Source organism: Sminthopsis crassicaudata, chromosome 4, assembly GCF_048593235.1.
Source record: "Sminthopsis crassicaudata isolate SCR6 chromosome 4, ASM4859323v1, whole genome shotgun sequence".
In the NCBI taxonomy this organism is placed as follows: domain Eukaryota; kingdom Metazoa; phylum Chordata; class Mammalia; order Dasyuromorphia; family Dasyuridae; genus Sminthopsis; species Sminthopsis crassicaudata.
The window spans coordinates 19,725,794-19,753,397 of record NC_133620.1 but is presented as its reverse complement, the minus strand read 5'-3'; the positions used below and the strand labels follow the sequence as shown (position 1 = coordinate 19,753,397).

At 48.1% G+C, this 27,604-nt stretch overlaps 1 protein-coding gene across 1 annotated transcript in view; it reads right to left on the bottom strand.

Annotated features, from left to right (window-relative positions):
- PLPP3 (phospholipid phosphatase 3) overlaps window positions 1–27,079 on the bottom strand; it is a 60,866-nt gene extending 33,787 nt beyond the window's left edge. Inside the window, exon 1 of the mRNA XM_074265833.1 lies at window positions 26,301–27,079. Within this exon, the coding sequence (XP_074121934.1) occupies window positions 26,301–26,439 (139 nt within the window). The 5' untranslated portion in view covers window positions 26,440–27,079. The remainder of the gene's footprint in view (window positions 1–26,300) is intronic.
- Window positions 27,080–27,604: the final 525 nt, after the last annotated feature.

The following is a 27,604-nucleotide window of genomic DNA, read 5'->3' as shown; positions in this document are numbered from 1 at the left end:
CGACCTGGAGTTCAGAAGCCTCATCTTCCTGAACTCAAATCCAACCTCTGACACTTGTTAGCTATGTGGCCCTGGGCTAGTCACTTAACTCTGTTTGCCTCGGTTTCCTCACCTGTAAAATGAACCGGAGAAGGAAATGGCAAAATACTCTTAATATCTTTGCTGAGAAAACACCAAATGGGCTTGAAAAGAGTCAGACATGATTGAAAAATGCCCAGACTACTCATATGTTGTCATGGGCAAGTGATCCATAACCCAATCGAGAAACCTCAGCTTCCTCACCTGTAAAATGGGGATAATACCTGTCATAACTAATTCACTGGGAAGACCAAATGATCGTCCATGTTTAGCTCAGACCAAGGAAACTCCTTCTACAAGTGTAGCAGGTTCCTGGTCTGCAGTTTTCATTCTTTGTCTCCATCCCAAGAATCATCATCACTATAATGTCACTCACACACAATGCTTTATCAAGAGGCTCTCTCTCTAGAACCTCAGAACCACGTGGGAAGCAGGTGCTATTATCCTGTCCCTTTACACAAGAAGAAACTGAGTCTGGGAGCAATCAGTTGGCTTGCTAAGAGTCACTCAGCTGGAAAACGTCTGAAACTCATTCCTTCCCTGGGAGGGTACTTTCCACCTAGTCAGTGTCAAATCTTGTCAGTATCTGGTAATTTACAAGCTGTCTCTTTCATTCCTATTCAAGCCCCTTGAAGGCAGGGCAGGTTTTTGCTTGTTGGTTTCCAAACCCAATGTTTATGTTAATAAGTACTTAATAAATAAGTTAACAAGTTCTAATTAAAAGTAACAAGTTCTTAATAAGTAAGTAATAAGTTCTTGTTAAAAGTATCCAGAAGTATCTTGTAAGTCCTGGGTAAAAGAGCCAGAGGATCTTCTCTACAGTCATTATTGCTGTTGTTTAGTGTCTCCCAGAGTCCTGGAGAGCGTGGCCCACCTTCTACTACGTAGGGGCAAATTGAGATTTCCGGGACCACAGAGACTGCTCCGCACCCTTCCCATTAACTGAGAATCCAAGCCCTGGCTGGCCCTGAGTAGTGAAGCAGCCATTAGCTCCTCTCTGCTCCAGGGAGGCTCCGCTGGGCGGAATTCTCCCAGAAGCCACTGCTGCTTGATGCCTTTTCCAGCTGTTCAGGTAAAGGGAGGCTCCAGGGGACTCTGGGGAACTTTCTTCCTCAGCCTTGGAAGCCAGCCCCCTGTTTTGTTCTTCATCTTCCCCACTCAGGAGGAGGCCGCTCAGAGCCCGTCTCTTTGTCCCGGGAGAGGTTGGGACACAATGTCTAGAGTGTTCCTTTAAAAATAAAAGTGGATTGCTCGCCACTTCCCATTCCAGCCCGTCTCCGCAACAATGACCAGTCAGGCTGTCCAGCAATGTGTGAATAAATGGGGGTGGGGGAAGGTTAAAGCAGCCAGAGGGAATTGAGAGTCTTCCCCTCATCCCACCTCCCACCAACCACCGAGGCTCCCCCTCTCCATGGCAGTAAATGCGACAAAGCCCCCAGTGTTCTCTCCCCCCCAACTCACCACCCCCATTCAAGAGAGGGCACCGTGCCAAGTAACGTTACTCCCCCTCACCATGGTACTGGCATGAATGCGGGCTGGTATGTTTGCTGAAAAATTGCTAGTTTTCATGGAAATGCTGGTCCCACAACAACCCCCTTTTGTCAGATTGGAAGTGAAAAGGGGAGGAGGTTTCTGATGGGGACTGAACAAAGGACAGGGGCCGCGGGGTTGGCTGGGCTGAGCTGCTCACAGGCCCAGCTCCCCTTCCAGGACGGCTTCCCCCCGACCTTCTCCCAGCCCCCCGGCCAAGAGTCTTCCCAAGTCCCCCCTCACACATGGCCCCAGCTTGAGGCCCATTTGGGCTCCGGGCTCAGCTGAGATTTACGACTCTGGGGCAGCCTCGGCCACTCAGGCCCCAGTTTGTTCATCTGTGAAAGGAGCCAGTTGTACCCATCCGTGGGGTAATGGCTGAACAAATTGTAATCTATGGAGGAAGCAGAAAATTATAGGGTTGTCAGAAATAACAAATATGAGGAATTCGGAGAACGCTAGCAGGGCTCAGATGAAGGCGGCTGCGCAAAGTAAGCAGAAGCAGGATGACTGCAGTAATGGAAAGGGGAAGAGAAAATCGGCTGCAGCCAAGTTCTCTGGACTGGAATCACTGCGCCTGGCTCCCCGAAGAAGGAGGATTTCCTCCGAGAGGTGGAGAACAAGGATGCACAATGCACAGCGGCAGCTGCTTTCTTGGCTTAAATAGTTTTTATCTTTATGACAAGAGAAACTTTGGCCAGGGGGAGAGATCCAGAAATGATTGAGGTAAAAACAAGAGATAGTGATGAAAAAGTTTAAATAACACATATTAAATAAAAAATTTAAATTAAAGAAAGTGTAAAGGAAGGAGCAGCAAATAATCCAGGAAGCCTCTTCTAGAGCCTATACAGTGAGGTAGATTTATAGTAGCTAAGTTTACACATATAATATATATATATATATATAAATATGTATATATATATATACACACACACATGTCATATAAACATACTTATGTATATGTGTATACATGCATATTGCATGTGTGTATATGTACATGTATGTATATATGTAGGTGTGTATATTATGTGTGTACATATATATATATGTGCATGCATGGATATATGGATATGTATGTATATGGGCAGCTACGTGACACAGTGCACAGAGCACTAAACCTAGAGTCAGGAAGATTTCCAATCTGGCCTCAGACATTTATTAGCTGTGTGAGCCCAGGCAAGTTATTTAACATATTTATCTCAGTTTCCTCAAATGTAAAATGAGCTAGAGAAGGCAATGGCAAACCTCTCCAGTAGCTTTGCCAAGAAAACGCGATCCACCAAATGCAATCGGTATGATACGACTGAAATGGAACAAGATGTGTGTATGTGTGTGCATATGTGTGTGTGTATATATATATATATATATATATATATATATATATATATATATATATATATATATATACACACACATATGTGTATGTAGGCGAGTATTTATTCATTGAACAGTCAAGAGCTAGCTTCAGCACGGACTTTTTGAAGAGGAGAAGAGAAAGGAGGATAAGGGAGTTGGATAATTTCTCCTCCTTCTTTCTTACCCCCAAACTGGTTTTTAATAGCATTAGAAGAAAAAAAAATTGGCTCTCCCTCATATTGTCCATATTACATTCTCACCACATTTATTCATTCCTTCAAGTAGCACTGATTTGTTCTGCCTTTACTGTGGGCCAAGGCCTGGGCACTCAAAAGACAGAACAGAAGCAGGACCTGCCCTCAAGGTGATTGCACTTTTTTGTAGGAAAACAATTTGCACATAGATAAGCAATTTGCAAAACAACTGCAAAGTAATTTTCCCAGCTTGGTATTCTAAGACATGGAGGGTGAGGTTGGAAGGGAAGAAAATTCCAGGCAGAAGGAACAGACAATTCTTAGGCCTGGAGATGGGAGATAGAGTGCTGGGCCTGAGGAACAGCTAAGAGGGCAGCCTGTGCAACTGGCTCTTACCAATCTTTAAATCTAGAAAAGGAAGCTAGAAACAGCAATTCTGAGGGATGGGGCTTTTCAGTAATGAGATGATTCAGGTCAGTTCCAAAGATTTTGTGATGAAAAGAATCATCTATATCCAGAGAGAGGGTTATGGGAACAGAGTGTGGTTCACAACAGAGCATTTTGTTTTCTTTCTCATTGTTTTTTCCCTTTTGATGTGATTTTTGTGGTGCTACATGATAATTGTGGAAATATGTATAAAAGAACTGCATGTTTAACATATACTGGATTATTTACCATGTAGGAGAGAGAATAGGAAGAAGGGAGGAAAAAAAATTGGGTAAAAGGTTTTGTAAGGGTGAATTTTGAAAATGATCTATGCATATGTTTTGAAAATAAAAAGCTTTAATAAAAAAAAATATATATTATATATATATATACACACACACACACACACACACATATATATATATATATTTTAAAAAGAGAGAGAAAAAAAAGGAAGCTAGAACCAGATGGTAAAAAGGCTTGAAAGGCCAGAGGATTTTTATTCTAAAAGGAATAGGGAGCCACTAGGGCTCCTAGAGCAGGGGATTGAGTGACATGGGTAAATACTTCAATATTTATGAAAAGCTGCCTCTGTGCAAGGTGCCTGCTGGGCAAGTGTTTACAGAATTATACATTCAGAGGATTTTGCAAGATATGGGATGGAGAGATCCCCAAACCATAGGATCCCAAATCTAGGGGGCATTAGTCTAACCCCATCCATCATTATACGAGTAAGAAAACAATCTCAAGAAGGTTAAAGTGGCTACATAGTGCTGGGCAGGGACTAACAGTAGCTGTGTGACCCCACTGTAAAAAAGAGCATAAAATATTGACTTTGAAGGGAATCAAATGAGGGAAAGCATATAGTGGGTGCCTAATAAATGCTTTTATTCTTACCGCCCCTCCCCTCTCCCTTAAATGACTTGCTCAAGAATGCAATAAGATAATAAATCAAGGATTTAAATCCTGCTCTTCTGACCCCAAATTCTTTCTACTGAATCCTGTCACCATCCCTCATGGAAAATCAACGAATTTCCCTCTCTTTCCCTCTCACTAATACATAAAGTGTGTGTACATACACATATATATCTATATAAAATATATTATATCACAAATATACCTATACACATATATAATATACTAAAAGTATATACATAACACATAGACATATACATTAAAATTTGCTGGAACTCCGTCTTCCCAGAAATCAGCCGGAGTCAGGATCACTAAACGGCTTTATTCTTGATCTTTTACGGTCAAGGTCAGGGGGTTAGGTCTAGCAACCTCACACACACCTTCCTCCCTCAAATGCCCAGAGAGACTGAGTCAGAGTCTGTGTCTCACTTCCTCTTCCTCCTCCTCCTCCTCCCACACATGTCACTTCCCTGTCTTTGTCCCACCAATCAAGTCAGCACAGAACAGCTGGGGAGGGTCAACCTTCAAACAAGGAACTGTCCAATTGGCAATTAGTCTCACGTGCTTCATTATCCAAGGGCATTGCTCAGTTCTAGCCCTTTACAAAAATTATATATTACATATCATATATATGAAAAGTGAATATAATATATAAAAACATACAGAATACATTAAAAGTATATATATGTTTAATATATTATATATTAATACATATATATTATATTATAATATATTCGATATATTATATTATATGTTCATTTCCTCTCCCTACCAAAGATGGGAAAACTAGGCCCACACAGTGAGAACTACCAGAGATTTAGCGCTTGAAGGTCACCTAGTTCAACACTATTTTACAAGTAAGGAAGCAGAGGCCAGGACAGGGGAAATGATCTGAAGATCACCTAAGCAAAAGGCAGGTTCAGAATTTGAACTCGGGTCCACTGGATCTAACCCAAGACTCCTTCTCCTGCCCCACAGAGGAGCTTGGAGAAAGGCCCAGAGCTCCCGCCGCTAAATCCTGTTCTCTCCATCCTGGAGGCCAGGCCCTGGGGGCCTGTGAACTGGGGCAGGGGATGTGAGAAAGGGCGGCGGGCTCTCCTCCTTGGGGCCGGCCACCCCAACTCGGGGCACAGGGACCCCTGCTTGTCCATCAAGATGACAGAAGGGGCCTTGGCGAGGACTAATTAATTATTCAGCAGGCCTGGCTTTTAGAAATTCCCTGAAAAGGAAGGATTCCAGGCCTTTCTGCAGGCCGGCTCTCGCAGCGCTCAAAGGCCCAGGCACTTCAAAGGCCGCACAAAACCCCAGGCCGGGCTTGGCAGGAGTTCATCAGCCACTGGGGCTTTCTGTGTGTGGCTTGTAATGACAAGCAGCCCAGATGCCAGCCCGCCCCTCCTCGGGGAGGGCCGGCCAATTATCCCCAGGTCCCAGGCCTTGAGGGAGCCTGCTGCAAGGCACATGGCTCCTGACCTGGGAAACGCACCCATTTTGCACAGAGGAGCTCCTCGGGCAATGGGACTACCCAAATATCGGGGGCGATCGCCCGCGGGGAAAGGAAAGAGATGCAGGAGAGGCTGGCGGATGACAGCCGGGCAGCCTCCACCTGGGACAGCCACAAATTATATACTTAGAACTACCAGGGACCTGAAAAATCACTGAACAGACCTTTTCCGTGAGGCACAGAGAGGCTGTGTTACTTTCCCAGAATCACCAGCTATCTTATGTCTAAGGCAGAATGGACCCTCTCCTCCAAGTTCAGTGTTCTATTCAGTGACCCACGCGGAGAAGTATCTGGCCACAGCTGTGACTTTGGAAATGTAGCGGTTTTCAGTCAAAATTTTATACGGGAGCCCACTGACAACAACTGAAGAAACTGAGGCAACGAAGGCTCAAAGCCTAGCTATTCGGTGCCAGAAACAAGATCCAGACTCAAAGTTCTGCAAACTGCCAGCCGCATCCCACTGAAGAAACCACTCACAAATAAACTAAAAATAAGACATTATTAGAATGAGAAATTTCTGTGAAACACGTATCTCTAAAGACTGAAGAACAGCCACGGGACCACCCGGGTGAACCGCTGGTAGCCTTGAACTGTTGATGCAAAGTGGGGGAGGGCCCTGGCTGGGTGATCACCCTGTGGCAAACTCGGGGCAAGAACGAAGAGGATGGGAAGGCGCAGATAGGCGCAGATATCCATCTTGGTAGGAAATGTCCATATCAGTGGGAGCCCAGATACACAGGAGAAAGGAGCCATAAATTAGATCACTTATATTTGAGAAGTCCTTTTACATCATTTCTCTCTCGAGTCTGACTGTAACCCCTTGGGGTAGATGACCCCAATAGGGACCCTCTGGCCCAGAATTAAGTGGCCCATTCAGGGCCAGGTGACTACAAAGTCAGAGATCCCAAGTCCCCTAGCCTCATGGAAGGCAGATCCGGGGCTGGGAGGGACCTAGAGGTCATCTGGTCTGACCCTTTATTTTACAGATGGAGAAACTGAGGTCCAGATGGAAAATTACTTACCACCACATGGGAGAAAAGCAGCAGAAGTCCCAGGGACGTGAGCTAAGGAGGGTTTGCATGGACACTAACAGTCTCTCTTATCTCCAACACTTGACAACTGCTCTTTTCTAACGGGGGATGATGGGCTCAAAGTTGTTCTGCCAGCCAGGATTTTGCTGGGGTTTGGGGGGAAGGTGCAGAGGAAGGGTGGAGTTGACCTTTATTCAGACCAATTCAGTGGCTAGAATGGTCACGGTTAATCAAAGGGTTAAACTCACTTCCTTTTTTTGTTCCCAATCTCATGGCTAAACATCTGTCTAGAATGTCCAAACTGACTTCCAGGCCTCCCCGGGCGGGGAGGGCGCTTACTGAGCCTAACAATGCTTCTTTGAAGATGAAGGCCCCAGAGCCATCCTTGGAAACCTCCAAAATTAGACAGAAGCGGGTGCAAGACACCGGTGCCCCCCACCAGGTACGGCCCCAGATGAGGGGGATTTACATCCTGGTCACACCCTCAGTTCCTTCATCCACAAAATGGGAGCAATGACACTTGGGCCCCCTGTTCACAAGGATTCTAATTCGTAATAATCACAAGCTGATCATTTTGTAGAAATAAGGGGGGGGGCATGTATATATGTAGCATTTAATTAATAGAATTAAGATCACTTAACATGGTGTTCTCTCTATTTTAGAGATGAGGACTCATACACAGGTTAAGTGATCAATCCAAAAGCTTTCAGCAAAAGTAGTAAAGGGGGTATTGGAACCCATAGCTTCCTGACTCCAAGACCCTACATCCTATTCTATTCTGTTCATGTGACTTAGACAACCACGTGGAACGGCATTACCCAGGGAATGGGGGCCTTTCAATACTAGAAAAAAGACTAAATTTATTAGCGGGAGTTCTGGGTTCAAATCATGGGTCTCCTTGCTTAATTGCCATATAACTTTCGGCAAATAATTTAATCTAAGTCTCACTTTACATGTGGAAAATAACTAGGCAGTGCTAACATTCTGTTCTAGTTCTAACATAATGATGTCTGCTGTTCTAACATTTTGTGTGCTAAAGTTTCTTTGGGGCTGATGTTCTCTGTCCTCCGGTCCGTCCAGCCCTAAATCAGTTTTAGCGTTCTATGTTCTTTCTGAAATCCCTCAACTTTAACACTCTTTGATCTAGTCCTTTCTGGCTCTTCTCTTCCCTAATATTCTATCTGGAAGTTCTAGTTCTAACAATCTTTAATTCTAAAGTTCCCTTCAGGTTCCAGGTGCTTGTGTAGAATTATAAGAAACAGACTTCTTGTATGTTTTGGAAACAGCAGATCACGTCCATGAAGGTTAGATCCTAAAGAAAGATTTTTCTACATAAAGCTGGTAACATGGGGAGAGGAGAAGTCTTCCTCCTTCCCTGACTGTGCGCCGTCCAAGCTGGGGAGATTGGTCTTCATGTGGCCTAGGAGACCCCGTGGAGGGCTACGCCATGGCTGCTCACCCTGGACACCTGGACCGCCGGCCCTGCTGCGCTCAGCGGGCCTGCCCAGCGGCCCTGCCCTTCCTTTTCTTCCCTTATTTCCTCTTCTATAAATTGTTCAGCTCAGTTGACAGGATGCAGGTCCTGTCCTGTCCTGTCCTGAAAGTTTTTAATAAGCTGAAGTTGAAAAGAGAGAGAGAGTGATCTAGGCCACAGGGGGTTGTCCTTTTAAAAAATAATCCACTTCCTTTTCCGTAACCAACATAATTATTAATTAGAACTCTCTGATTTGCACTTCTGCTCCAAACTCCTGAGATATCATGCCTTTCCTTCAGTCCTTGTAAGTGTAATGGTTTCAGGGACAAAGGTAAAAAAACAAAACTGAAAAGCACAGAACAGGGAATGTCTTTAAAACAGGCACCATCAGAGCTGGGAAGAACCTCAGAAAAGGAAATCTTGGTGCTAAAAGAGCTTACAAATCACCTAGAGCACCAGTCCCCTCATTCTACAGATCACTAGACTGAATCCCTGAGAAGGAAAGTCATTTGTCTCTGGTTATGAGACTAGGAACTCTGGGCTAATCCCCATTTTCTCTGACTCTGAGTGGAAGAGACTTTCTTCTCCCACTTCCTGCACCCTAAATATCCCTTTGGGCACTAAGAGGGGTGAGGGGATGGAAGTAGATGCTCTCAGAGCTCAGCCCAGAATCCCCTGGTTCCCAGGCTAGGGCCCTTCCCACTCACCTGCTTGGACCCCAAATCAGCAGAGGGGCTCCTCCATCAATAAGGGAAGTCTTTGGCTCCATATGCCAATCCTGAAACCAGATCTATCTAACCACCAGCAGTCAGGGCCCGAGACCAGAATGCCTTGGTTCCCAGACCGTCACCATTACTCTTTTCCTCCTTTTCCTTCCCAGGTTCCCCAGGCCTGTGTACAGGCAAAGCCAAAAGAGGAAGGAGAGCGGCTTTGGAGATACACACATACACGTGCACACACATACATACCCACATATTTACACACCCACATTTTGGAGAGTTTCTGAATAGAAGCACATTGTGCAGAGCAACCTTATCAGTTTTCCCCACGGATCTCGAGCCTCCCCCCCTCCTCTTCCTCACCAAGTCTCAGGGGATTTTCCAGGCCCAGGCTCCTCTGGGTATAGCCAAGGCTCAGTCTCTCTCCTCAAAAGGCTCTTTGTTCCATTGGCGCTCTAAGTCAGCATATCCCGCACTTGGCTCCCCTGGCCCTCCGGCCTTGGAGAGGGCCCTGGCAGCAGGATGGGGGCTGCCAGCAGGTTTGGGTCCATAATCAATTTTTAAAACTTTCACTGGAGGAAGTCTGAGGCTAAGGAGCTTTTCGAGAAGAAGAGAAAGGGAGTTTTAAAAAGGTATTTTTAAAAGAGCTGCAAAACGACTCCTTTTGTCATAAAGAAAATTTTGTTCCCTAGGTTCCGATTAGAATGAGAACCTTAATAATCAATAAACAATACCAGGAATAGTTAACATTAACTTAAAGTCTGTGCTTTATGTAAATTATCTCCTTTCAGCCTTTAATTGATTTTAAATAATATGAAGAACTCAACCCTAAGACTCCATGTCTTAAGTTTTTTTTCACTAGCCACATTCTTTGTTAAAGGGGCAGCTAGGGTGCGTAGTGGATGAAGCGGAAGTCAGGAAGACCTGAGTTCAAATCCGATCTCAGACACTTAAACACTTCCCAGCTGCGTGACCCCTGGGCAAGTCACTTAACCCCATTTGCCTCAGCAAAAAAAAAAAAAAAAGTTTTTAAAAGGAGATGGGGACTATCAGGCATTTTTTAAGGGCAATATATTTAGAAATCAGAGCAGGCCCAAAGAGCATGAGCCGACTGCTGCAGGCGAAGGCCCCGCCTCGGAGGTGTTCAGGTCGAGGCTAGCTTGCTGGTGTGCCAGGGAGGGGGAACTGCCAAAGACACTAAGAGGAGAGAGACTGATGGAGCCAAAAGTGGGAGTCTGAGGCCAGGTGCCCTTGACAGCAAGGCCATGAGTCTTTCCCCTGAGCCAGACTAAGTGCTTTGGGGGAAAGGGCCGGGCTTGAGGCCCACATGACCAGGGCTGTGGCTACAGACTGTCCAGTCCCACTGAGGTCAGCCCTCCAGCACTGAAGCCTGCCCCCTCCCAGGGTGGGGGTGGGGGGAGAAGCAGAGGGGGTCCCCGCTATAACCTCCAGCCTCTGGCAACATCCGGGGACAAATCATTATTAAGGCTCTTAAGTGACTCTGAAACTTCAAGGGCCCAAAGTTAAATGTCTGTTCTTTTTATGGCAGGGGGGAAAGGGGGGAAGGAGGGAGACAGAGACAGAGACACACAGAGACAGATGGATAGAGAAGGAGAGAGACAGAGACCAGGACCGGGAATCAAGAAGACCCGAGCTGAAATGTAGTCTCAGATACTTATCCACCGGAAAACTCTGGCAAAGTCATTTAACTCCGGCCTGCCTCGATTTCTTCATTTGTAAAACAGGGTCACTGAGGCTCAAACAAGATAACATCTGTGAACCATTTTGCAAACTTTACAGCGCTACATAAACGCTAATTGTACCATTATTACAAAATAACAGGGTACCAGAGGGGACTGCAACCCCAGCATTACCGCACAGCTCACCCGGTCTCGGTTTCCTCCTCAGGAAAATTAGCACGTTGGAGGACGAGCCGTAAGGCACCGCCCAGCCTTAAGCGCGTTACAACATCTAGAACGTGTTTTACAAGAAGTGGAGCAGCCCATTATTAGAGAGAACCCAATGAGTTCAAAGGCTCCAGGGAAAGAACTAGGCTAAGGCTAACAGGGGTTTGGGACCAGACTGCAGGACGTGAAGCATCCCGGCGCCTCAAGGGTGGAAGGGACATCAAAACTCAGAGTCCTTCTTACCCAGAAGCCTTCGGTAAACCCTAAATGCTACATAAATGCCAGCAATTCGCCTAACAGCGACTCTCCGGGGAAAGAGCTCCCGGCCCCTGCTTTTCAGATGGAAAAAGGGAAAGAGCAAAGGGAAGAAACTGGCACAGACAGAAGGCCGGAAGCAGAGAAGTCTTCATTTTGTCACCATTTTTGGATTTAAGCCTCTGAAAGAGCAATCTCCTGTTCTGGTTTTTCCCTGGAAATGACCCTGATCCTTTCATACTTTCTATCCTTCTACCTGAGCAGGTGGAGGACTCCTGGGGAGGTTCCCTTTGAGAGCTTCTATGGCAACCTGGGTAAACATTACCAAACTACTTTTTGATCTGTTTTTCTTGTACAGCAAAATAATTGTATAAATGTTTACAGAGATTGGATTTAACATATATGTTAACATTTATAACATCTATTGCTTGCCATTTAAGGGAGGAGGTGGGGGGAAGGAGGGGAAATTTTGGAACACAAGGCTAAGCAAGAGTCAATGTTGAAAAATTATCTGTGCATGGATTTTGAAGATAAAAATTAAATTAATTAATTAAATTAAAATTTAATTAATTAAAAATATAATTAAAAAAAATACTAAACTAAGTTGAGGACAGCTGGGAGCCTAGAAGACACATCTTCCCAAGTCCAAATCTGGCCTCAGATACTCGCTAGCTGTGTGATCTTGGATAAGTCACTTAACCCATCTGCCTCAGTTTCCTCATCCATAAAATGAACTGGAGAGCAAACCCCTCCGGCATCTTTGCCAAGAAAGCCCCAAATGGGATCACAGAGAGTAGAACAAGACTGAAATAATAGAACTGATCTATGTGCAAGGGCAGCAGCTCAGAGATGGTTTAACTCCAACCTCCACCCCCAACACCGGAACAAAATGTCACGGAGAATGTTAAACAAGGTAAAGAAAAATGTTTCTAATCCAAATGCCACCTGCAGGGACCCGTTGTAGGTTTTATTTGAGCTGGATGCCCCTGGTCTGGGCCAATCACACTTGCAGAATCCGGTGTGGAAATCACTGTGATCAGGGAATCATGATCTAGAGGCTGCACTTCCCAGTTCTGTTTCCTTATCTTCCATCTTTCCTCCATCTCTTTTTGTCTCCCTACATCCCCTACCTTCACCCCAGAACTGAGGGCGACTACAGAGACCCCCACAATTGGACCCAAAGCCAGTCCTGGGGAGGAATTCCTCCCCAGAAAATGATGGAGGATGTTGGGCTGGCCACATTTCCCATTGGTCCCCTGGAAACAAAGGGAATGGAGGCCCATGGGGCTCGCCACACTCTCGGGACAGCTGGACCGGGGCCTGTTCCCAGCCTCCTGTTCCCAGAAGCTTTTTCATTAGGAGCATGACCAGTTTCCACAAAGCCCTCGCTCCCAAGGCCTATTGGACCACAGGCTCTGTGTCTGTCAGGAGTTTTGTGCCAGACTGCAGAGAAAGAAAGGCCTTGGAATCTGTTTTTTAAAGGGTCAGCGGGGAGGGGGAGGGAAAGAGCCCCTTCAGATGCTGGCTCATATGCTAATTCCTCTATTATTCAATGCTCAGCTGAAGAGAAACCTTACAATGGTGGAGAAAACATATTGGGCCCATTCGCCAGGCTGTGGGGGCCTTTACCCAGCATGCTCCTGTTTCCTCAGGGTTTCAGGCCATTCAAGAAAATAAATGAGGGGAATATAGAAGGCTTATCACAGTGTCTGGGATGAGACAGAAAGAGACAGAGAGAGACAGAGGTGGAGGGGGAAGGAGAGACAGACAGAGAGAGACTGAAAGAGAGAGATAGAGAAAGAGAGACAGAGAGAGAGACTGAAAGAGAGAGACAGAGAAAGAGAGACAGACAGACAGAAAGAAAAGGGGTGGGGAAAGGAGAGAAAGAAAGGGGGGAAGGAGAGAGAGAGAGATAGAGAAAGAGACAGAGAGACACAGAGAGAGAGAGACAGAGAGAGACAGAAACAGAGACAGAGAGAGGGAGGGAGAAAGGGGACTTATTCAAAGTGACCAAAATCAGCTCCACTGCTCAGATTTTTAGCAAACCCACTACAAGTGAGAAGCAATTGAGCCACTTCCTCCTGGTGGTTGCTCCCTTCAGGCCAGGGCGGGTGGGAAGTGAGGGGGGAGGGAAGCTCTGGGCCGCACTTAATGAAGGGACTCCCTCCACAGCCGCTAAACCGTGAAACTTGGGGTTTTCCGACTCACCCTAAGCAGGGAGGAGACCCTGATCACTGCCAGGAAGAGGCAAGAGCCCCAAGTGCTTGTGTAAAAATAGCTCACGTTTCTAGCGGGGACCCGAGGTCACAAAGCTGCTAGTGTGTCACCAGTGCACGGAAAGGGCTACGGGGCAGCCTGGGCTGGTCCCCATCCCTTGTGGGGCAAGTCTGGGCAGGCTTCCTGGAAGAGGAGCACCTGAGTGGAGGAGGGTGATGGAGAGGAAGAGGGAGCGGATTCCAGCCACAGGGGATGGGGGGAGAGGGGGAATCGGCCAGGGGCCTGACATTCTAGAACCTGAAGCAAAGGGGCAAAAGGCATATGAAAGCAAGCTCCCAAGGCCTCCAAGAGGGGCGCCCAGGATGGGATGAAGGTCTGGAGTTCTGTTTGGGAGATCTGGATTCTAATTTCCAGGGAAAGCACCTCACATATTAAACCGCAGGGGGGGGGGGGGGGGGGCTGGGTGGTGCAGTGGGTAGAACACCTGACCGGGCACCTTCCTGAATGCAAGTCCAGCCTCAGACTTCCACAGCTGTGGGACGCCGGGCAAGTCACTTAGTCCTCGTTTCCTCAGTTTCCTCATCTATCTCAAAGGAAGGAAACGGCAAAGCCCTCCAGGACCCTGCCAAGAAAACCCCAGAGGGGTCTTGGAGGAAAACCAGGGCTCAGATAGAACTCAGGGGTCCAGAACCCCGGCCCGGCCGTTTCCATTCAGAAGCCGGGATCACCTTTATCAGCTCTGTTAATTAAACAGTTTTGAAAGGCAAGGCTGCAGAGCTAGGGGAGCCCACTGCCCACCTCAGGAGGGGATGGGGGGGGGGGGGGAATTACTCCTTAAGCACCCAAGAATCATAAGCACTGAAATTACACTTAAAAGACACGAGCAAATATAGACTTAAGTGCCATCTCCAGAAGTTCTGCTGATTGATGGTTCCTGCTAACTCCCGGGTCTGTGCAGGGAGGTCAGCCCCGAGCGGAGCTTCCTTGGGGGCCGGCCATCGGGGCCAGGCCCTGTTTGAGGACCTGTAAACAGGTACCTTCCAGTGCCGAGGATTGTTACCCCAACGCTCCATGCAGCCTCACTTCCTTGCTCAGTCTCCAGGGATATAATTTAGTTAATTGGTAACAAACCTCAAAACACACAACATCTCTCTGTCTCTCTCTCTGCCTCTGTCTCTCTGTCTCTCTTTCTCTCTCTGTCTCTCTCTCTCTCCCTCCTTCTCTCCTGGGCCTCTGAAAGCACCAGCCAGCATTTCCTCAGCACTTCTGTGCCCGGCCTGTGCTGCTCCCTGCTCATACCAATAAAGACAAAAGCAACCCCGGGGTCTCTGGTTTGCCCTCTGGTTGAACAGCTTCACTAAGTGTCAGGTTCTCATTCACAACGGATCCTCGCTATATGAAATGAGCTGCAAACACCCACTGGCGGTGACCCCGCTTGCCTCTGGGAGTCCCTCTCACGGCTCGGGATCGGGATCGGGATCCCTGGGAGGAAGTCCATGGCCATGGGGGACAAAAACCCTCCGGGAGCCTCAGCTTCCTTGCCTGTAAAGGAGGATTGTATTAGACAGGGAAGGCCTGGATTCAAATCCCCCCTCAGAGCCTCAGTTGCTTCACATGGAAAATAAGGTGGATTCAATGCCTTCTAAGGTCAAGTGCCTTTTTCTTGCTCTTCCCCTGACCTCTCCAGCTTGTTCTCGAGGGCTTGGGACCCAGAAGTGGGTCTCACACCAGCCCCGTCATTTACAAGTGGCCTTGGGCATGCCGCCTAATTACTGCCTCTGAGCCCCGGGCCCCTCACTCATAAACCGGGGAGACGCCCCTCACCCCCTATCTCTCACGGTTTCGGGGAGGATCAAATTAGCTAATGCCTCTGGAGCTCTCCATAAATGGAGGCTATCATTACCATCCTGGGCCCCAACCATCATTATCATCATCATCATTATTATTATCATCATCACCATCTTGTGATTTCTCCCTGACCCCCGGGGAGACTGCAGGGCTTTTGTTACATAAGAATGGACTCCCAAACTCTCAGATGCGGCGGGTGCTCCAGAGGGCGACCCAGCTATGGGTCAGAATGAGGATCCCACCCATTGACGTCCCAGCGACATGGAACTCATTCCTTCCTAAAGGGCCCATTTCTCCCTTAAAGGTCCCCTGCCCCTCCCCCGTATGTCTAGCTCGGCACTCCGGGGCCACACGGAGCAAGCCAAATCCTTCTTTTGCCAAAACTTCCTTCAAATACTCGAAGACACTGAAATGTAACCTCCATTCAGACTAAACACCCTCGGCTCCTTCCCGTGAGCGGAGATTCTTCTCGGCTACAATGTCCTGCTTTTTCAGCATCCTTCCCAGGACCCGGGGCTACCCAGCTATCCAGATGTGCCCTAAGCAAGGCAGAATTCACCAGAACTGGACGCTTTTTGATGGTTAATATAGTCTAAGGCCACAACACGCTGCCGATGGAGCATGGGCTTGGCCCAACCACTCTGGAAAACAATCCGGAATTAGGCAAGCAAAGTCACAAAACTCTTTGTACCCGGTGACCCGGGAGTTCCACTGTTGGGTTAATACCCAAAGGAGGTCGTTGAACACGAGAGAGAAGATCTAATTATGCAAAAATATTCCTAGCAACAATATCTATAATAGGAAAAGGCTGGAAACAAAGCCCAGGCCCACTGACCAAGGAGGGGCTGGGTGCTCTGTTCTATGAACAAGAAGGAGTCTTACTGCGTTGTAAGAAAAGATAAGAGAGTTCAGAGCCATGAGGGAAGCACTGGATCGAGTGATACGGAAAGAAGGAAGGCAGTTACTACAATCATATGAATGGAGGCGGTTTCAAATGGCAACAAAAAACCCCAAAAACACTGGAAAGGAGACACTTACTTAAAAGAAGACAAGAGACATTTTTTTAAACAAATGGAAACCTTCTCAAGGATGAGGTCAAAGGCATTATGGGTCCCTCACTTTTTTTAATGCTGTTTTTGCTTAATTGTTGACAGGGCTGATACAAGTAATGAAGGGTTCATTTTAAGCATCTATGTCAGCGGTCCTCAAACTTTTTAAATAGGGGGCCAGTTCACTGTCCCTGAGACTGTGGGAGGGCCGCACTAGAGTAAAAACAAAACAATGGGCCCTCAGCCCATTTGCCATAACCCGGCGGGCCGCATGTGGCCCGCAGGCTGTAGTTTGAGAACCCCTGCTCTATGTGGTGTTTTTGCTCTTTCTCTTACTCCCAATTTTTTTTAGGACTTCTTTTATGTTTAGTCAAAACAGTCCCAACTTTTTTCAGGGCCACAACAGTCTTTATCTATGATCTTGGTTACCTCTCCTTCTGGCTATCATCTTTTCATGTCCTCTGAAACCTGTTAGTGAACTCCCTGGAGAGCCCCACTGGTCTCTATGCAGCTCCCAGCCCCAGTTTGAATTATCTGTGGCTGTCATCAGAATTTGGACTCCATCTGTCATTCTCCCTCCTTCCCGTAAGAGCCCGATTCCAAATTCCATCTTTGTCACTGTGGAAGTCGGTTAAAATATGACTTGTGGGGTCCGCCAGCTCTGAATCTTATGTTCAATCTCATCGCTGACACTAGAAAACAATTCCACCTCCATGAAACCCTCTCCTTATCTGTAAGATGAGAGCTCTTGATAATCCGGCCTTTGAGGTGCTTTCCAACTCAGGGCCGTTCCCCTCTGGCCTTGTGGTCTTGAGGCAGTAACTATCCCAGAATTTTAGGTCCCGGGCCTATGTGAGGGTGAAAGTCCAACCATGTCCAATTGTCTTCTCCATTGCTAGGATCTAGGCTTTTCCTTATTTCTACTAGACCAATCAGCTGTTTATTGTTGTTTTTTCCCTGCCCAGGTAAGCTTCCTCATCAGAATACAAGCTCCTGGAAATCAGGGATTGTTTCAATCTTTGTACCTGCCCCGGAGAAGCTCCTGGAACAAAGATCACCTTGATAAACATTGTTTGTGCGACCAAGTGAATGACTGCTCTCTCTCCTAGGGAGTTTTCACTAAACTGAAAAGTTAACACTGGAGGGAAGCTTTGGAGACCATTTATTTCATGGGAGAGGGAGCGGCCACCGAGCTCCTGACAGAAGGAGGGCAGGTGTTGGCCCAGGGCCTTTTCCCACTCTGTCCCACAAGTAGTACCCAGCAACCAGTGGCCGCCCCGGGCTCAAGGCCGTCACCTCTCCCAGCAAACAAGTTCCAGGCAGTTGTCTGCGAGATCGCGCCAGCCCCAGATAAGAGATGTCAGTCACCTATCTGGTGCCCGCGTCAAGGCCTCCGGTCCTACCACACTGGCACTCACTGGCATGGGCTCACAGCCGCATCTGTGTGACCCGCTTTTAACACAGTCACAAGGGAGGAGCAAACGTCTCCCTGGAAAAAGTGTCCAAAGGAAATATTACAAGTCAAATGGCTGAGAAAACATAGTGAAGACCGACTGAGAAGCGGCCAGGTGTCGGGGAAATCGCCCCCTCTCAGAAGCCAGGGACTCGAGTGAGTCACTTATCTGCTGCGTGGCCCGGGGTGACCCTCTATGGTCAGCCACGTGCAAGGCTTAACTCACATGTATTTGTTAAAGTGAATGAACAAACATTTGTGGGTTAAATTAAATTAAATCCATAAAATAAAGGGGTTACATTAGATCTTTTCCTCTGACAGTCTGATAACACCAATGAAGCCCTCGATATGTTGGAAACCATAAAAATAAAGGAATGCTTAAAGAACACAACTATATTTTATATATATAGTATATTATATATATACAGAATATATTGAAATTCAGTTATCAAAATATTACAAAATAAATTCACAGACCTCAGGTTAAGAACCCCAGCACCTGACGTTTCTCTAAATGTTCAAATGTCCTTTTCCACACAGATGTTCTATGTTCTAAGGGCCTTCTGGCACTTGCTCCATCCCAGCTGTGTCAGTCCCTGCTCTAAGAGTCCTCTCCTGGTTCTCATCGGCAGCCTATGTTTGAAGATCTGGGATCTCCACTGCACGTTCTAAGGCTCCTTCTTGCATCAATGTTTTATGCCCCAGAACAAACAGGGAAGAGTGGAAGAAATCCTGACCTCAGGGGCAGAAGAGCCAACTTCAAATCTAGGACCTGCCACTGAGTACCTCAGAAGCTTGGGAAAATTGGGGCAACACCATTAGCTCTCAGTTTCCTCATCTGTAAAATGGGCTCAAATCCAAGCTCAATGAAGGAGCTCAGTAAGCGCCAGCTCTTTCCACCAAGGCATCCGAAGGGGAAGTCTGGGGCACAGAAGGGTGGGAGAATCTGAGAGAAAACAGGAGATGGGTCCAAAGCACCGGGCCCTGGTAGCACTGCTGTCTGACTGGCTGGGCCAGCCCAGTTAATTCTACTTCTTTCCTTTAAGCCTCCCTGCCTCCCCACCCCTCTTCTGTTAAAGGGAGTAACCATTCATGCTCTAATGATGAATGGTGGACAATCAGCCTTCTTTCCAGGAGAAAGGAGACAGAAGCAGGATTCAAATCCACATCTTTGGCTCCCGGGCCCAAGAGTCTTTTTCCTCACAGGAACTTACAAGAACTACATGTGAAAAGAAAGCAAAGAAAGCAGGAGGTTCACGACTTCCCCTTCCAGGAACAGGTGCCCTTTAGGGTAAATCCCCAAACTGTAAGTGTCAGAGAAAGTTAGGCAAGGTGAGGATGGAGTTAGTCACTGAGGGTGAAAGTCAGGGTGGAAGTGAGGGTGGGACCTGTGAAGGTGGAAGTGGAAATGGGGGATGGGAGCGATGAGGGTGGACGTGCTAATGGGGAGGGGGAACTGTGATTTCTCAGCTGTCTAAGAAACTAAGAGGGGATTACCAGATAACCTGCTGGCAAAATAAAGGAAGCAGAGTCACATTCTGAGAACCAGTGACCCATACGGGGTTAATGAGAATCTGTTTCTCACATTTCAGCGGCAGAATTTCAAACAGGTCACAGAACTTTGGAATTAGAAAAACATTAAAATACAAGACTGTTGGAACATAGATTATCAAACATGAAAGAAACATCAGGATATCAGAACATGGGATATTACAACTAAAAAGGAACACGAGAGTATAAGAGTGGCCTAGAACATGGAACATAAGCCCAGGAAGGTAGCTTTAGCTACAGAGTGCCAGAACCTACTAAGAATATAAGAATATAATGTGAAGGTGAGAAGAGCCTTAGAGCAGGGAATGTTAGAACTAGCAGGAAAGCTCAGAACAGGGGATGTCAGAGCTGGGAGAGGGCTTAGAACAGGGGATGTCAGGGCTGGGAGGGGCCTTACAATCAGTTACCAAGAACTGAGAGGGGCATTAGGGGGCATCAGGTTCAGCCTCTTCAGTTTAGATTAAGTTTAGAAAACTGAGGCATTCTTAGCAGACCCACAACTAACCAGAGCCAGAGCCAGCCCGAAAGGTCCAGCTGCTGCTTCTCCCCCACTCTTAGGGTTCTCCCTCAGAATTATGTGTTTTATCTCTCCAAGAGTTTACTTGGAGTCAGCTGGCTAGAAAGTATGATCTGTCACCTTTGATTCACTGGAACAGCGCCAGAAGGAAATACTTTCCAGAGGTGACATCTCCGAAGGTGCCATTAATGCTCCCTCCCAGCTTGGTATAAAAGTAGACAACTGCGGGCTTTCTGCCATGATCTTTTTTCGTGACCCTGAACTACTCAAAATTTCCTGGGGAGGCCTTAGTCTTCCCATCTATAAAATGAGGAGATTCGTTATCCACCTCAAAAGTCTCTCCCAGCTTTGACCATTCTCCTGCTATAAGGTCCCTGGGACATCAAGAGGGAAAATCTTCCTAGAAATTAATGGTCAAATCACACAATGAGTTACTAGGAAAAATAGTGAGTTCTCTGTCAAAGGAAGTATTCAAGTGATTACTAGAGCAAGAAGAAATTCTTATTTAAGGTATATACTGGATCAGATCTGGGTTCCCTTCTAACTCAGAAATTATATTTTAATAGGCTTCAAAAGATTCCCTCTTTTTTTTTTTTTCTAATGCTTTTTCCTAATGATTTCTCTCCTTTGAGCAATCAACAAACATCTATTAAGCACCTACTATGTGCCAGCGTCAGAAATATAAAACAAGCAGTAACATGTATAGAAGAATTGCACAAAATTACCATATATTGAATTACTTGCCATCTAGGGTTGGAAATGGGGGGAAGGGAAGGAAAATTTTGGAATACAAAGTTTGCAAGGGAGAATGTTGAAAATTACCCATGCACATATTTTGAAAATAAAAAGCCTTCATTAAAAAAAAGAAATATAAAGCAAAAATGAAATCCTCTCTTCCTTCAAGAGCTTCTAGCCTATTTCCAGATAAAGACTCCAAATTTTCCCCTCTGCCTTCTCTTCTGCTCAGCACAATTAAGAACACTCTCCTCACAGATGGAGTTGTTCAGCTCACAGAACAAAGCTGCCGATGAAATACCCAGGATGATGCAGGAACTTCTCCTTGCACAAAACTAGACCATGGCTGAAAGATAAATCTCTTTTCTTATTATGCTGTTTCTTTAAATATATGTATTTAATATATAGAATGAAAGATTGGACATAGAGATTTAGAGAGCTCTGAACATTTTGTTGCTGCTTGGAATCTTCTGGCTTCCAATCCCATGAAGTGTTTCAGCAGGGAAAGCTCAGGCCCATTTCCTACACTGTTTCCTGTCTCCTTTGGAAGTTTAGATTTGAGCTGAATTCAAACTGGGTTTAAAATTAATCCTCCGATTGTTCACTACGCAGGCCCAAATTCCAACATGGCACATCTGTCCACTAATTAGGAGAAAATCCGATCCAAGGCAACTGATGCTGTGCCTTGCTACAACCGAGTCAAGAAAAAGCTGGGTTTTCCAGCAACTGTCTGGTCACTCTCCCAATCAATCAGGGGGAATTCAATCCCTTTACCTAGCTGACCTTGTCCCCCAGTGCCTCCATCAGCATAATAGATGACCTTGTTTAATTTAGGGTTCTGGCTGACAGGAAACAGAAGGCCCTGATTTTCTGAGTCAACACCTGCTTCCTTGAATTTTCTCCATCCTTACCGAGTACTCCAGACAGCAGCAAACCCAATAGGGCCCCAAGGCTGGAAAAAACCAAACTCAGCCTGGGGAACCAAAGGAGCTTTTCTTAAAAAACAGAAGAGACTGGACTTAGAGATGAGAAGTATTATCTGAATGGGAATTCTAGCTCCACTGTGTGCCTCAGGGGCAAGAGCCTCAGTTGTGAGCCTCAGTTTCCCCACCTGTAAAACTATGTAGGAAAAGGAAACAAGTATTTATTAAGCACCTACTGTGTTCACATTATCTCAACTGATTTTCACTAAAAACCCTTGAAGAAGCTGCTATATATTATCTCCATCTGATAGTTGAGGAAACAGAAGCAAAAAAGGCTAATAATGATGGCTTCTGAGATCTTTTCTCTCTCTCTATCCACAATCTCATGATTGTTATATAACAGTCTGATGAGCATTACTGTCATTATCTTAACTGGTACTTTTCACCTCTTGCTCTATAGGATAGGAACACACTTCCTTCTATTGCCACAGCTGTGTGGTTCTGGGCAACACATTCAGAGAGGCAGCTTTCTCATCTGAGAAATGGGGATAAAAGTTACTATGAACTAACAGGACTGTAGTGAAAATTGAGAAACAATGTCCAGAAAAGGGACTGATTAAAAAGTACATGTTATGCAAAAAAAAAAAAAAAAAAAAAAAGGCATGTTGTCCTCAGGTTGTTTCCAGTTAAGGACTTAAGACTGAATCCTGTCCAACTATTTTCTGCCCATGTGGCCTTAAGAAAGTCACTTTGTTTTCCTGAGTCTCAGTTTCCCCACCTGTAAAACTGTGTAGGAAAAGGAAACAAGCATTTATTAAGCACCTACTGTGTTTACATTATCTCAACTGATCTTCACCAAAAACCCTTGGAGTAGCTGCTATTTATTATTTGCACCTGACAGTTGAGGAAACAAGTAAAAAAGGTTAATAATGATGGCTTCTGAGATCTTTTTCATCTCTCAACCCACAATCAATAATTGATGAGCTTTACTCTCATTATCTTAACTGGTACTTTTCACCTCTTGCTCTATAGGATAGGAATACACTTCTTTCTATTGCCACATCGGTGTAGTTCTGGGCAAGAGCTTTCTCATCTGAAAGATGGGGATAAAAGTAACTATGAATTAACAGGACTGTGGTAAAAAATGAGAAACAATGTCCAGAAAAGAGTCTGATTAAAAAGTACGTGTCCCCAGTTAAGGACATGGGATTTAAAGTAAGGCAACTAACTTAAGACTGAATCCTGTCCAACTACTTTCTGCCCGTGTGGCCTTAAGAAAGTCACTTTATTTCCCTGGGCCTCAGTTTCTCCATCTGTAAAACTGAGGAAAGGGAGGGAGTTGGACCAGATGATCCCTAAGTTCCCTCCTAGCTCTCAGTCTAGGCTCTTAAATATCACTGACTTCCATTACCAGTCAGTTGACTGATGGGAAGCCAAAACCTCCCTGAAAAGCCTACACTCCCCAACTAATTTGAAAGCATTTATTAGGCAAGGCTATAGCCCTTCTGTGGGCAATGATTAGCTTTACCCTGCCCAGAAATACACATGTTGCCTAATTCCTCTGTACCTTGAGCTAGAGCGAGCTTTTGGGGGTTTTTTCCCCTTGTTTTTTTAATTTAACCAAGAAGTTAACATTCCAAAAGGTAGATGAAAAAGTGAAACTAGCTGCATGGTTTCCATTTATATAACTTTTATATAGCACATCAGCTATTTTCCTCTTTCCAGATACGGGGAGGGATGTAGCTTCCTGGACTAGTCTATATTCCTGTGGGAAAATAAACAGAAAACTATGTCTCTCTTCTTAATATATTAGTGCCTTGTAATCCAGACCATATGATCAACAGGCTACACAAAAATTAAATCAAACTGACAGGCTTAAGCAAAATGCAGAGAAACATTCTCCCCCCGCCCAACCCCACCAAATACTGTGGCGTGTGGAATATTAAAATCACATGCTCTGGTGTTATTAATTTTTCTCTTGGAAGTCAAGTCAGAGCTTTCCTGCATGGATTCTCCATTGGATGTTTACCCATCGAACCAAAGGCTTTTTGAAGGGGGATTTCATGGCAAAGCTGTCAAGGTAAAGGGTAATCCTGGCATCCGGAGGGCATTTAGGCTTCTGCCTATCTGGGACTGGAGAAACCCCAGGCCGGGCTCCAAAAAGGTAGGTGTGCTCTCTTATTAGCCAAAGCAGATCTCTTACACAATAGGAGGTTGGAGAGGAAAGCGGAAGGGTAAAAAGCAACAGAGCCAGGTGTGGAGAGGGTGACTCTGGGATATTCTATCATGGGACCACAAGACTCAGCCCAGGGACGGAGAGGCCACACTTGGGAACAATCAGAGACACTCCAGACCTTACAGATCATGAAGCTCAGCTGCCAAGTCCCACAGGTTGCCATTTAGCAGAATCTGTTCTTCTTTACTCCAGTCATGTCCATCTGGCCGCTTTCCCACAAAGGTGACCCCCTGTGCTGACGCTTCCTACAGGAAGCTTTCCCGATGGCCTCCCACCACCCAGAATTATACTTTGTATCTCTTTCTTATCCATCAAGAGGCTTGTGTGGGTTTTTCTGCTGAGAATAAATGGGAAATCTCTCTGAGGGCAGAGCCTGTCATTTGTCCTCCTAGTCCTAGTGCCCAAGATAATATTTGACACGGGATAATGCATAAGATCACGGAGGGAGCTGGAAGAGACCTCAAAGACCACCTAGTCATGTGACAGGTGAGGAAATTGAACAAGGCCACAGAGATACTTTTCCTTGCAATTTCCTTCCCCCTCCTCCTCGTGCTTTTTATTAATTGTTGTTTGTTACAAGAGACGACTTAGTGCGGCCGAGAGAGAACATCAGATCTGAAATGATAAAGCCTAATCTATTTCTGCTTGACAACAAGGGTTTCTTTCCAAAATCCCTGCCGTCCTAGGGTTTGCCGGCTCGGGTTCCAAACCAGGGAACCTGGGCAAAGCTTTTACTAATGGCAGGCCTCGGAGCAGAGGAAAAACAATGAAACTGACAAGAGACCCCAGTCAAGCTCGGGCTTTCCCAAACTACCGCGTCGTCCCCGGGGGCCCGACGGCAACAGTTACCACCTCGGCTCCCCCTTTCCCGGAGCTTGCAAACTACTTTGTTCTCTCCGAGCGCGGACTCTCCGCCACAAGGATCCACTTTCTGGGGGGGAAGGGGAGATCGGGAGCGGTTTCGGGCCCCCACCCCCAAAGGAAGCCCCTCCCCCCCCGAAACCCTAAGGCTCAGACCGGTGCCCCGGCAGGTTAGGAGTGAATACCCAGAGTGCAAGGACCTGGTTTCCCAGGCTGCTGCTCCCAGCTCAGGCAGCCTTCCTCCCCCCCCCCCCCCACCCCAAGTTAAGGTTTTAATTTAATTGCTAAGCGGCGCGCAGTGCAAGATAATAAGAGGGGCCCAGGACGGGCCCACCGAGGCAATTCCTTTACACAGCAGTTTAACTCCTAATCGCTATTTAGTGCAAGGGGACCGAGAGATGTTTGCCGACCTCCAGTGACCTCTCTTGCCTCATTTGCATTATTTCACCTAGAGCTGTATGGTCTTAAAGGGACCGGGCTCCTTTTTCCAACTCGGGCTTACAACCCACCCCAGCCCCCACCCCCCAGCATAGCAACAAACGCATCGCAGGCTCGACGAAGCCTCGCCCGAGGTAGAAGGCGGCCCCGAGGCCGGGTCTGGTGCCATCCTCAGGTGCCCGGCCGGGGAGTTGTGGAGGGCAAGGGGGGGGGAGAAGCCGGAGCACCCGAGAGATGCTCATGGAGCCCCAGCCAATCTCCGGCCTCTCTCGTTTCAGTTCCGCAGAGCCAAATCCCTTTCCCGGGAGGCCGGGGTCCCGGGGCCCCGCGGACCTTTTAAGACCCTCAATGGGGAAGCCAGATGTTACCCTAAGAGGCGCTCCGTGGCTACAGAAGCTGGCGCTCTTCTTCTCCCCCTCCCAACTTTTCCCTACTTCCTACAGAGGCTGCAGCAGCAGCTAAAAAGTGAGGACCGCACCCCACCCGCGACGCACTCTGCTCCCAGTCTCCCCCTTTACTTTCTGTCCCCCCAAAACTCTCTAAGTCCAGGGGCCATACTCCGCCACGGCTCGCCTCAGCTCAGGACTCTCCCCCCACCCCCATGACAGGAGCCCGGCAGGTCCAGCGGCGAGCTTCAGGTGACACGGTGAGCCCAGCACCCCCGCTCGGGACGGGGGGCAGAAAGCTCTCCCGAGCCAGCAGGGCCAGGCCGGGGTGTGGGAGGAGAGGAGACGGCTGCCCGGCCGGAGAGACGCGGGGTCATCCATTTTGCTCCCAGCTCGGGATCACGGGGGGCAGCAGGGACTCCTTCTTTCCCCTCGGCCGTCACCCCCTCCCCCGGTGTCCCCGGGCACGGAGCTGGCACTTGCAAAGCTGCCGTCCCCAGCCCGCTGGCTCGGAGCTCCAGCCACGGGGACAGCCCGTACCCCGCAGACCGGGGCAGCAGAAAGACACCGCACGCCCCCGCTGCCCGGGAGCCCGGAGCCCCGCTGCGGAGCCGGGGCGCGCAGAGCCGGCGGGGCAGGGACGCGGCTGGGAATCTGCGGGCAGGGGCCGGGGCCGGGGCCGGTCCGGCAGCTTACTCACCCATGAAGAGGCAGAAGAGGTCGAGGCAGATGAGCAGCACCCGCTTGCGGCCGCCCTTCCTGGGGTTGTTGTTCAGGGCCGGGCTGCCCCCGTTCTTGCTCTCGGGCGGGATCGCCTTGTCGTACTTGTAGTTCTGCATGGTGTCCGGGACACCGCCGCCGTCAGGGGCCGCAAGCCGGACGCAGGCGCCGAGTCCGCGGCTCAGCTCGCAGCCGCCGCCGCCGCCGAGACGCGAGGAAGCCGCTCCCGGGCCGGCCGAGGGCGAGGGGGGTCGGGCTGGCCGAGGGCGAGGAGGGTCGGGCTGGCCGAGGACTGGCTCCGCCGCTCACTGCCCGCGGGCTGCTCCCGTCCTCCTCCCCAGCCCAAGCAGTCCGCGCTCGCGAGGAGGCCGGCGGAGCGAGAAACGCGAAAAAGGCGAAAACAATCCGAAGCGAGAAACTTTCCCCAAACTCGGGCTCGTCCGGCTCCCGGAGCTGTGCGTGTGCGTGCGAGTGCGCGGAGTGTGGGGCTGTGCGTGTGTGCGCGCGGGGACCGCGCTCCCGGCGGCCGGAGCCTTAATGAATGGAAGCCCGGGGCGCGCAGAGGGACCGCGGAGATCGCGGCCGAGGGCTCGGGTCCGGGAGGGGCTGCGCCCGCGGCGGAGGCTGCCTCGGCTGCTCTGCGCTGGCCCGGCGGCTTTCGGCACTTTTATTTCACCGTCGGCTTCTCCAGCCCCCTCCTCCTCTCGCTCTCTCCCTCTCTCTCTTTTTTTTAAAGAGAGCCCTCCTCACTTGGCTCTGATGGGATTTCGAAAGCACAACCCCTTCCTTAAGCTGCCTAAGACGTAGGATAATTAAGGCCACATTTCCCCCCACCCCCTTTCCTTACAAAAATAAATAAATAAATAAGGGGCTCGGAAAAGGAAAAGTTTTCTCAAGTTGGGATCCGGGAGCCCCTAGCGTTCAGAATGGCGAAAGCTGCCGGGAAAAGAAGGTGGGGGGCGGGGCGGGGAAAAGTCACAAACAGCACTCTGGCGGGGGTGGGGCCGGGATGAAATCCAGGCTGTTTTTTGGAGTCTTCTCGGGACGCCTTTGGGGGCTCCTCGGACAGACCCGGACTTTAGCCTTGGGGGGGCTGATCCCCCAGACGCCTGGGGCTCGGAGCTCGCCCACTGCAGGCCGCGGGTCCGATTTCTCTCCCCAGCCGGGCGCACACTGCACGGGGCTCGGGCCCGGGAGAACAACTCCCCCCACATTCCGGGACGGGGGGCGGGGGGACACTCGAAGGGCAATCGAACCCAAGAATCGGTTGTGGGGGGAGGGGGC